General features: G+C 42.8%; 1 protein-coding gene across 2 annotated transcripts in view; it reads left to right on the forward strand.

Moving 5' to 3' along the window:
• The window catches only part of LOC139322907 (rho GTPase-activating protein 20-like), a 64067-nt gene that overhangs the window by 26466 nt on the left and 25491 nt on the right, over positions 1-12110 (forward strand). For both annotated transcript variants that reach the window (XM_070952163.1, XM_070952164.1), the window contains exon 2: positions 6855-6937. In XM_070952163.1, coding sequence (XP_070808264.1) covers positions 6858-6937 — 80 coding nt within the window. In that variant the 5' untranslated portion in view covers positions 6855-6857. The remainder of the gene's footprint in view (positions 1-6854; positions 6938-12110) is intronic.

The following is a 12110-nucleotide window of genomic DNA, read 5'->3' on the forward strand; positions in this document are numbered from 1 at the left end:
CACAAAACTATAAAACTATTGTAATTTAATGGGTTGGCAGGAGTTGTACGTTACGGATGGTTCTAAATAGTTTTTAACTTCTATATGTATTTGTATTTATTATGGCTGTTCACCGCCCTGAGTCCTTCGGGAGTAGGGCGGTATACAAATATGAAAAATAAATAAATAAATAAATAAATAAATAAATAAATAAATAAATAAATAAATAAATAAATAAAGGGTGGAAGAATAGGGATCAAAGGCAGCTCCCAGGGAGTTTCTTCCAGGCTTTTGAGAGCATGGTGAGAAAAGGACCTCCTGAGTTTTCTTGGGGGCCTAGTTTTGCCTGGCAAATGAGTTCTTACAATTGCTGTTCTCACTCAGCATTTGTGGGATCCATTTCCAGCTAATGAGCAAAGTAAACTTCCCGCAAACCAATGCAGGGCAGCAGATTGTGCATGAAGCTTCCCAAGAGTTGCTTCTCTGGTGGTTCACATAAAGGCTACAGCTCCTTTATGGTGGTGGGGGAGGGGAACATGCATATTGCCCCTTCTCCACACCCAGCCTTTGTCAGACCTCTCCCAACTTGGGCATTCAGGAAAGAAAGACCCACGACTCCGTTTGCAGTGGAAGGTATCCTTTTACTGAAGCCAAATGCTTACAGCATAGCAAAGCCAGATCTGAAGATAGTCCTCGCTTAGCCCCGATAAATTTCCTTTCTCCCAAGCCCCCCACCCTTGGTCATCTTTGTGATGTCCAGTAAAGTTCAAATTAGATGTTTTGGTAACAGTTCCACATTTTGGTGCCTCTTTGGACAGATGTTCCGCATTCCATTCCCAGGCTTGTGTCCTTGGATCTCTCAAGCTCTGTTCCAGGCTGGCACCTCTGGTTCTTCTCATCCTGTCATTTCCCCCCCCCCCTGATCCCCTTGCTCCTCCCCCCACTTTTATGGCAAGATGCCATTGAAGCAAAACAGGGCTGAAGTGATGCAATGGCAGACCTAACAGCCTTCCAGTTTCAGAGGGTCAGCGGTTTGGATCCAAACCAAGCCATGCTGACTGGAATCACTGCAGTGGAGCTTCAGTTTGTGATGACTTGTCCCACTCATCCCAGCATGACTTTTTAAATATAGAAAAGTTAGAGATAGAAAGTCTGCATATACTGGGGTTCATGCACATTAGCTTCTGTACAGGGACCTCATATATACCCATGCTTACAGTGGGAGTTGCTTGGGTAAGGTGCCCAGCAGGTCAGTTTCTGGCCTCATCATCCATGCCTGATCCATCTAGAGGCCAGGCTCAACTCTAAAAGTTAGGAAATAAAACACATCCTCCCTTCTTCCAGAAATAAATATGTCAGATCTTCCTTGGACACTGCTTCAGTCCCCTTGCTCCTCTGTTCCCAACTGTGAGCTATTCCTTGCTCAAGCCATGCAGTGTTTTCCTAAATAGTAAGAGGTCAGAGGAGCTGCTAAGGGAAGTGCCCCAGTGGCAAGAAGGTCTGCACAGGAGAACAAACCCTCATTGGGGAGCAGAAGTTGGATCTCCAACAAAGGCTCCAGGCCATGCCTAGAATGAAACTAAGAAGCATCTACTTGGGCTTGTAAGTGATCGTACTCGGGCAAAGTCACTGCGAAGACTTTCTGCAGTACAGGCCAACAGCTGCTGAAGCTATCAGATGAACGGAAAAGTTTGACATTATTGAATCAAAGATGTCAACTCAAGGTCAACTCAGCTCAGGGTAGTGAAAGCTATACCAGATCTAACATTTTATGCACCTCTCCTGTCCAATCAATGTCACATTCAAAATATGGACCGGTCCTACTTCTTCATTCCCGGAAGGCTTTTTCACAATAGCTGCTTCCATGGGGGCACCATCCTGGCTCTTCTGCTCTGAGGAAATGCTAGTTGGCCATCCACCCTCCGTGCTGACCAGCGTTTTTCTCTTGCGAGGTTCTATGGGATGATTTTCTTCTTCATTGCTCTTCACTGAGTGATGCACCACCTTAAAATGCTTTTCATGATTGTTTCTTTTGTTTCTTTTGGCCCTCACTGCTTACAGATTTTAAAACAGCACAGCTGCAAACATTGACATATAACCTGCTATTTAAAAATGATGTTCCCAATACAGAGAATAACAGGATTTTAAGTGAGGTCACTTTTAACAGAATAACAGAGTTGGAACAGAGCTTGGGATTCAGATTCCAGGCAGCCCCCTGCTCAAGCAGGAGACCCTCTGCCAACCCAGACAAGTGCCTGTCCAGTCTCTTCTTAGCACCTCCAGTGTAGGAGGACCCACTGCTTCTGGAGGGAACGCATTCCGCTGGTTAGTTGTTCTCGCTGTCAAGAAATTTCTCTTTAGTTCCAGGTTGCTTCTCTCCTTGATTAGTTTTAAGTAGGCATAGTCACCTATTTGATTAGTAAGTCTAATAATTCCGATTGTAGGGCAGTTGTAATTGTGCATTTCAATCTGTGCACAGGGGAGACTGAGTCCCATTTTTTTAAAAAAAATAATTTTTATTGTTGAAATTTTTAACAACAAAACAACCATAGATATACAAATATGATAAATAAAGAATAAAGAAAAATAGTAAATAGTGAAAAAAGAAAATAAAACAGAAATAGAAAAGAAAAAGAAAGTTTAAAAAGAAGTGACTCGCAATCTTCTTAATAGTGGTGGTAGATATATTTATATTTTGCCTTCTCTCTCATTTTTTCCATATGTTACCTTTCTAATCTTCAAATTCATATATCATTTTTCTCTTTTTTCAGCAAAAAGTCCATAAAGGATTTCCAATAACTGGAAAGTTATAGGAAGTTAGAAACAATTGTTGAGCTTTTGCTAATCAAACCAGATAATGTTGCCATCTCCGCTACTGCTGTCATCTTCCCCAACCCTTCCTCCATTGTGGGCATTTCGGCATCTTTCCATTTTTTTGTGCATATAATAGTCTCGCAGCAATAATAGCAATAGCACTTAGACTTATATACCGCTTCACAGAGCTTTACAGCCCTCTCTAAGCGGTTTACAGAGTCAGCATATTTCCCTCAACAATCTGGATCCTCATTTTACCCACCTCGGAAGGATGGAAGCCTGAATCAACCTTGATTTTACACAATTTCCTGTTAAAATAGGTCTATCTTTTTCACCAACCTTTCCTCCATTGTGACTAGTTCAGCGCTGTTCTATTTTTGGGCATATAATGGTCTTGCAGTAATAGCTATTTATGAAAATAATTGTCCAGGCTCTTCTGTCCATTAATCCCAGCAAGAAAAGTTCTGGTTTCAGTTGGATGTTGAACTTTAAAATTCTTTGTATGAAAAATTCTAGTTTGTTCACAAGTCTACCAGGCATGATAAAATGACGCTTCTTGCAGCCATATTAAACCTGGAATACCTTTATATATTTTAGACAATTTTTTTGAAGTCATATACCAATAATACATCATTTTATAAAAATTCTTAACATAATGTAAATTTCAGTGCTTTTAACTACATATTTTCCTTCTGTTCCATTTGAATTGTGTCCAAAGTTCTTAGCCCATTTTATCCTCCAGTCAGACATTTGTTTTGTTTCAAAAGGTTACACATTTTACCAATTACATGTTCATCATTTGTATATAGTTGAACATGAAATTCTTCGTCTGTTGCTTAATTCGAAGGATCCTATTATCTATCTTAAATCTTTCTCTTAATTGTGCATATGAAAACCATTGAAAACTAAATTCTGTCTTTTAAATTCCTTTGCAGCTAGTTGCTCTCTTGATTTTATCTTTCATTCTCCATGTTCCTATTCTAACAACTCTCAATAAGTTAACTATTTCTCTTTATCTGCCGTTTCTTTCCTATAAAATCCTTCTTATGCTGAGGCACACGAGGCATTTTTGAGCACCGTTTATATCTATGCCACTGGAGTCCCATGCTGATCAGCTGATGCACTCACTGTGCCCTGCTCGAAGCATTGCCCTCCACCTTCCTGTGGCTACAATTGCAAGAGGAATTCTTGTTGAGGCGTATTAGCCAGGCGGGCACTTTGGTTTGCCACAGGGAATGGCATTCTGGGGGTTGCCTGGAGGGATCTGCTTGGCTCCTTGAAAGGATGCCTTGGTACTCTGCCCCCCTCCTCAGTTCCTGCTCCCCCTCCACGTAATGTAGATGATTTGAGATGAAGAAAGACATTAAATGCTAAAGTGTCATGTCAGGATTTGTGCCATGAATTAGTCACATTTAAACGTTTTTTTCCTGGGTTTTCAGGGAGGGGAGAAGGTTCTGGCCTTTTTATGTGAAATTGGGGACAGGATGAAGTTGTAGCTGAATGCTCATTGGCTGGAAAGGTTTGGCCAGGAAAGGGGCTTTGGGACCAAAGACTGTCAGTTCTTTGCAACTTCCCTACACAGAAATGCCTGCAGCCTTGAAGTGAGAAGGGCCATGCGAGACATCGGGCTTTTCTGTGCTGAAACAGGAATATTTGGGACAGAGAATGGAATTGCCCTTGGCTTAGTCAGCTCACATATCAAGGCAGGTAAAATAAACTGCTAAATTGCACAACTGGATAGAAAATTTGGGTTTTTTTCCCAGCTTGTTGTATGTGTTTTATTACCATAGCACAATTTGAAAATAGAGAAAATGAGAGGATTTTTTAAAGTGCCCTCCATGCAGAAATAAAAGATGTAACTTAACAAAATGTGTATCCTTCTGTCTGGGAATGTAAACACGCAGTTTTTCAGTGTGGTCTACTAATTAAATCACTGAATGTGGTAGTTGAGGAATCAGCTTTCCAGAAAGCAATTAAGGAAAGCTGAGAACTTGTAAATTAGGGGGAAGCATCACTGATGCCAACCCAAAATTACTCTGCAAGTGGAAATGTCAAGTAAGAAAGAAAAAGAAGTGCGGTCAGTTGCCGTCCAGGCTTCCCCCCCCCCCACATACACACCCCTGTCCAGACCTGCAAACCATTGGCCCAGCTATTTGCTCTTTTCCTTTCTTCTTTCCTTTCTGCACCCACTGAAATGAGTGCAGAAGCGACATGGGAATAGCAGAAGAGAATGGATATTTTTACACCAAGCTGAATGAAGGGCCCTTAATTAATGGTGGGGAGCCATGAGCCACACAGCCTCCTACGTGCAGCTGCTCACCCAGAGGGTTACATGGAATCCCTTATCCGGGAGCCAAAGATTCTCTTCGTTCCATCGGATCTTCCTCACACCCAAGGTCTTGCTAGCACCAGACAAAATGATCACAGGTTCTGAGTGCCACAGCCTAAATTCAAGTTGTAGCTCTCCTTGGCCCAGCCTGGAGCCCTGCTGGATTCTGGCCTGGCTCGTCATGGCAATGGTGTTCCCAACTCCCCACCCCATTTTCCCAAAGTGAGCCTTCATCCCCTGTCTCTGGCCAGCTGCACTCAACGTGTCGTCCTTAATGGAACCACATCTACATGGAGGGAAGTAAGCAGCAGTGAACCCCAAGGTTCTGTTTTGGGCCCAGTGCTCTTCAACTTCCTCATCAATGATTTAGATGAGGGCATAAAGGAGAATTCATCAAATTTGCAGACGACACCAAGCTGGCAGGAATTGCCAACACCCCAGAACATAAGCTCAAGATTCAGATGAATCAAGTCTTTAAGTCTTTGAACACTTTGAACACAGATCTAACAAAATGAAATTCAATGTAGGGAAAAGTAAGGTTTTACATTTAGCCAAGAAAACCAAATGTATAGGAATAGATTTGGTAAAACTTGGCTCAATAGCAGTAACTGTGAGAGGGATCTTGGAGTCGTAGGGGACAATCACTTAAATATGAGCCAACAGTGTGCAGGACAAGAAGCAATGGATGGAAGTTAATCAAGGAGAGAAGAAACTGAGAACCAAGGAGAAATTTACTGACAGTGAGAACAATTAACATGTGGTTTTCAAAAATTGTAGGTACTCCAACACTGCTTTCAAAAATTGTAGGTACTCCAACACTGGAGGATTTTAAGAAGAGATTGGACATACATTTGTCTGAAATGGTACAGAGTTTCCTGCTTGAGCAGGGGTTGGACTAGAAGACCTCCAAAGTCCCTTTTAATTATGTTACTATTTTTCTGTCTGGGTCCTTTCCAAATGCTTCTGCCCATGATTATCTATGTTTTCTGATTCCCCATGGGTGGCATTTTCACTTTAGGTGAGGATGTGGGTTTTCTGCAGAAATTTCTTTCAGCCTCTGGTTTTGTAAGTCAAACCAGGATGCCCTCTTTCTGGGTTGGGCATCGGGACATGAGCTGAGCCACCTACAGACAGGGGAGCTGAAGTTCAGCCAGAGGGCACCAGGATGGGGAAGAGAGATGCCAGTTTGTGCTTTGTTGTTCCAAGAAGACCTATTTGGTCTTCTTCACAGACTTGCTCCTTGGACCCTCTCAAGGACCCTACCCAAGAACAGTGAGATCTGGTTCCCACCAAGCCAGCCCTCATGCAGTCTGACCCAGTTCCTTCCCTCAGACTTTCATTGCATACTACCCACTCTTTCTTCACCTGTTTTTGTGTAGCCTTTCTACCTATTATCCATTGTGGGAATGCAAGTGATGGTTCTTTGGCTTAAACACCTTCCCTGACAGTCACTGCACATAGACAGCTAGCACCTCAAGGAGATCCTGAAGTTGCATCTTCTCTCTAACAACGCAGCATTCTAAGCATTAAATTGGTGAATTGGGCCATCCCCTTGTTCTTGGAATTACTCTCTGTCCTATTCTTTTCCTTTTAGTGCAGCTCCACATGCTGGCTGGGGAATTCTGGGAGTTTAAGTCCACATATCTTAAAGTTGCCACGGTTGGGAAACATCGATGTAGCTCATCCTGCACCATGACCGCTGACTCACCCACCCTGTCCTTTTCTCCTACAGAAAATGAAACCCGTCGTTCAAAGGAGACGCTCAACTTCAGCTGCCCTCAGCAAAGCACTTGGCAAATCTAAACATCGGTCCAGGTAAGAGACGTGGATGCAAACCCTTTCCTAGAACATGGCTTTATTGTCCCACAACCTAGGGATGGGGGGGGGCGGCAGACCTGCTGGGGGGTGACAAGGGAAATGGTGGGTAGAGGTCTGTCATAGGTAGGGCTGGGGCTCTTACCTTAATGTTGCAATTGGGATGGTCTGTGACCATACTAAAGATTTATTGATTGCAATTGGGGGGGGGGGGAAGAGGAGTTTGGAAGGGTGTGTTTTGTCTGTGAACTCTTTCAAGGCTATTTCAGCCAGCCCATCCAAGGGACTTGTATAGTCTGTGAGTGTCCTAATGAAAAGGGCAGAAAAGTCTGCTGCCACTTTGGGGGAATAGAAGTCAGGGGCTCCCCAAAGAATATTTGGGGCCATCCTATATAATCCTGGGCTTTCAATAGTGGACCTAGAAAATGATGGGATTATAAACAGGGCCTTGTGATCCATGGTGGCAGTGGGATATTAAGTGATGGTTCCCTCGTGCAATCTTGGGTTTCTCTGCTTTTCTATTTTCTTTTTCATATTTCATTTTAGTGTTGCCTGGAGTGATTTTTGTGAGATGGGCAGCTATATAAATCTGCTAAATAAATAAATAAAAATTTCCCTCCAAACCAGTGGCACATCATCTATATTTTAAATGGGATGGAAATTGAGGGCTGGGAGAATCATTGAAGGGCAATCATTCCTTCCTGCTGTAGCTCTGAGCCAGAGATGGGTCCTCACCTGTGCATCCATACCCTTCTTACCTGCGGAATCATTCAAAGTTCTTTCAAGAAGTTTTGCGTCTGGACAAAATCCAAAAAAGGATCAGCAAATTCAGATCATGTTAAGAATTAAATGGGCACCACCAGGAAATCCTTTACTAGGGAAAAAAAAGCCAACTCCAGAGAAAAGCAGTAGCAGAGCATTTTTATGAGATTGTCAAGAAAAAGAGTCTCCTCTCAACACACTGAAAATTCCCCAAATGGGGAAAAAACCTCTATCTATCTAGAGAGGTTAAAGTCAATTGGATTGAGATGGGCAGTTATAGCAACTGAATAGACAGACAGTAGATCGATGAAGGAATCACTCACACCTCCTTCTCCTTCTTTTCAGACCCCTGGTATTAACCCACAAAAGTGCCTGCCTTTTAGTAAAGTATTTCTTAAAACTCTTAATGCTCATGGAAAATTTATGTGCTTCATAACACCGTGATGGAGTGGGCTGCAGCTCACAAAACGTTTGCCTCATAATACAATTTGTTAGTTGGAAAAAGTGCAATTGACTCCTGATTTTGGACCACCGCAGACTAACTCCCCTCCCCTCCTTCAATCAATAACACTGAAGGTGGCTGATATTTTATGGATGTCTCTATGTACTTGGAACCTTCATTCTTATGGATCTTACATTTTACATCAAAGAGATTCAGGGCATTTCATTAAAACAAGGGCAGGTATTTGGCCAAATGAGATCAGTTTAGAAAACAGCTTGTTGCCAGCAGGAGAGGACTAAACTTTGGTACTTTCAATTTCCAAGAAAAGTGGCAAAATTTTAGAAAAGGGTATATTTTAAAAAGGAGCTACTGAACAAAGTATAGGTCAGGTTTTCCTATTATTTCCAGTTCTCATTAAGAAATAAAAAAACAAATAAGTTGGTTGTGGGGCCTGAGAAGAATTAATTCAATTGATTCCGCCAGCAGATTGAACTGCCTTGAGTTCCCTTGTTCCTTTGCAATGGTGGATAGTAGCCAGCAAGCATCTGGATTCGTAGAAGTCCATTGAATGGGCGACAGGGACCTTTCCTCCACCAACCTCTCGAATTCCTAGTAAAATCCAGGTCAACTTTCAAGTCATGTTGAAAAGAGGACTCATTTTGACAGAATAGAGCCAATGGGAAGGTGCCGTCCATAGAATCCACCCAGAGAGAGGAAGTAGAAACAAGCTGCCCTTCCTCTTGCGGAGCCCCAGGTCTAAGAGAGTCACAGGCATTTCCTGTCTGGCTCAGAAGGTGCATTGATTCTATTCAAATGACTCCTAGGAGCATGAACCACTTCCACTTCCTCTCCTCGCTGTTTCTGTTGACATCTGAAGTAGCCCCAGAAATTACAGTCCGCACCATATTTATTACTGTACAATCCTACAAAGGTCACTAGAACAGCTCTGAAGGAAGAGGCGTACCCCCACTGTTTGGGGCGTGCTTCTTCCTCTGAAATTCTTTAGATGTTTCCATGGTGGGTAAAATGTGGTGGAACGTCAAGGTCTGGCTATTTTTCAAACATGCCTTTAGCCATTTTGACATGTGCATTCAAAAGTGGTGGAAACAAGATTCACCCAACATTTCATGTGTGATAATATCCTCCTTTAAAGATTTCTTTTTAAGATATGACAAGAAATGCAGAATGGAACCGTTATTGTTTAACTTCTCCTCTCACCAATAACAGCAGAACTAAGATCAATGTAAAAACCAAGGATAGCATACGTCACCCAACTGTTGCCCTCTCTTTCTATTGGCTAGCTTTTATCCTAAAATAAAGATGTTGCAGGCATGGGAAATTATCCTTAAAAGTTGCATTCCTTTAGGTCTTAGTTGAGTCCTTAAAACAACTGTTAGGAAAACCTTTTTCCAGGCAGCTTAAGTGAAAATGTTTTTTCTGGAGTCCACAAGGATATACGAAATATGGAACAAAGTTATAATTTTGCTGAATGAAAATATAACCACCCAATTCTGTGGACTAGAAATTTGGCAGAAGTCCTTGGTTGGGACAGCACCATAAACAAATAATGGACAGTGATGTCTACGGCTCTCTGGCTGGACCTGCTTGAAGAGGAGCCAGCGGCTTCAACAATATGCCATCATTGGCTAAATTAAATAAATTGCCCCCCCCTTATGAAATCACCAGGTTTGCCAATTGTGGTGTGGGTGTGTTGGCTGGAATTTTCCCCGGGTTGCCAGAGGGGGAAGGGGAGGGGGGAATTCTGTAGTGAAGTTAGAGCAACTTTGATCTCAGTTGTCTATACACACACATACCAGTTCACGTATGGGACAGGTCGTTTCTATGCTGCTTTGAAAGCATGCAGGGCCACTCTGGTCCTACGCTGCCGGCTGGGAGGCTGCATTTCCAGCTCAGCTCCTAGTATTTCCATGGTAGGGCTTTAAAACAGGGAGTTCCAAGCACGTTTGTGAGCATCAGAAACGAACAAGGCAATTAATAGAAGCCAGCATCGGTTTGTTAAAAACAGATCATGCCATACAAGACGTATTGCCTCCTTTCACAAAGTGACTAAACTAGTGGATTGAGGAGACACTGTTGATATTATATACTTAGACCTCAGTAAGGCATGTGACAAAATAGACTACAGTGTATTTCTTGATAAGATAGAAATCTGTTGATAAGATAGCATCACAGCCAGATGGATCCGCAACTGGCCGACCAACCACACTCAGCAGGTCCTTCCTCAAGGGAACCACATGCGAGGGATGCGAGCAGTGGGGCATCCCAAGCAGTGGTGGGTTGCCCCTGGTTCGGACCGGTTCTATAGAACCGGTAGTAATACCGGAGGGAGGCTCCACCCACTGATCCCAATGTCATCAAAACGCTTCTGCGCATGCATAGAAGAGCGTGCGGCCCCCATTGCAAACCGGTAGTAAAGGTAATAGAACCCACCCCTGATCCCAAGGGCTCTTCCACGTCTTCATCAATGATCTAGATGAGATGATAGAATTTGCAGATGACACCAGGCTGGGGTGATTTGCTAACACTTTGGAAGACAGACTCCACATTCAAAAGGATCTTGACAGACTTGTTGTTCAAGTAACCGCTTTTTACTCCACTAGTGAGGCCACCCTTGGAATATTGCATCCAATTCACCATGTAGAAAAAGTGCAGAGAAGAGCAACAAACATGATTAGGGGACTGGCAGCTTAAACTGTATGATGAATGGCTAAGGGAACTAGGTGTGCCCAACCTAATGAAGAGAAGAAGGAGTGGTGACATGATAGCCATCTTCCCATATTTGAAAGGCTATCACAGAGAAGAGGGGGGTCAACCGATTCTCCAAAACACCAGAGGGCAGGACAAGAAATAATGGGTAGAAGCTCATTAAAGAGAAATCCAACCTAGAACTAAGGAGAAATTTCTTAATGGTGGAAGCAAATAATCAGTGAAACAGTTTGCCTCCTGAAGTTGTGGGTGCTCCATCACTGGAGGTTCTCAAGGAAAGATTGGAAACCATTTGTCCAGGAGGTCCTAGAAGACCTCCAAGATCCCTTCCAATCCTATGATTCTACAATTCTTTCCCATTGACAGGAAGGTTTGCCTTGTTCTGATTCCCAGTAATAGAGCTTAAGGCAACGGTTATTTTTTCCAGCCCAATTACAGCTTGAAATATACGGTATATCCGGGGAACTTTTTCACACTTCGAGGTCTGTAGAAGTGAAGACAAATCCTGTAGTTGCGCATGAAGGACTGTGGAAGGCAACGCAAAAGCATTTTGGTCTCCACAATTACTACTTGGGATGCATATTTTGCATTCCTGCAATCTTACAAACCTCTCAAGACAGCAGCCAGCTTTCACTGCCAGAATGTGTAGTCTATTTCAGATGTTACCACAGCAGTGAGCCATTATGGGGAATTTAGAACCAATCCAAAGTGAAGATTACAATAACACTAATAGCAAAAAAATTTTCACAGGACTCCACCTTAATGTTAATTATGCAGTTCGAATGATTAAAGTATCAGGCAGGGCTGACTCAGTAGAATCATCAAGCAATAAAAATCATTTGGCAAGGAGAAAAGCTGAAATCTTCCCTCTATGTGCCCGATTGTTGGTTCACATCAGGGGTGAAATGCTCCCGGTTCAGACCGGATCGCCCGATCCGCTAGCGATGAAGGCAGATGGTTCGGAGAATCGGTAGCAAAAATCTGTGCACCCCCCCCCCCATGTCCAGCTGAGTTGCACAATCATAGAGGCTTTTTTTTTATTTTTAAAAGCATTTTTTCTACAACCTCTTCAGCCAAAAAAATGCTTTTAAAACTAAAAAAAAAAGCCTCTGATGATCGCACAGCTCAGCTGGGATCGTCAGAGGCTTTTAAAAGCATTTTTTCTAGAAGAAATGTTTTGTAGAAAAAATGCTTTTAAAAGCCTCTGACGATCCCAGCTGAGTTGCCTGATCGGCAGAGCCT

Source organism: Pituophis catenifer, unplaced genomic scaffold (assembly GCF_029215685.1).
Source record: "Pituophis catenifer annectens isolate HBS135680 unplaced genomic scaffold, rPitCat1.0.hap2 SCAF_11, whole genome shotgun sequence".
NCBI lineage: Eukaryota > Metazoa > Chordata > Lepidosauria > Squamata > Colubridae > Pituophis > Pituophis catenifer.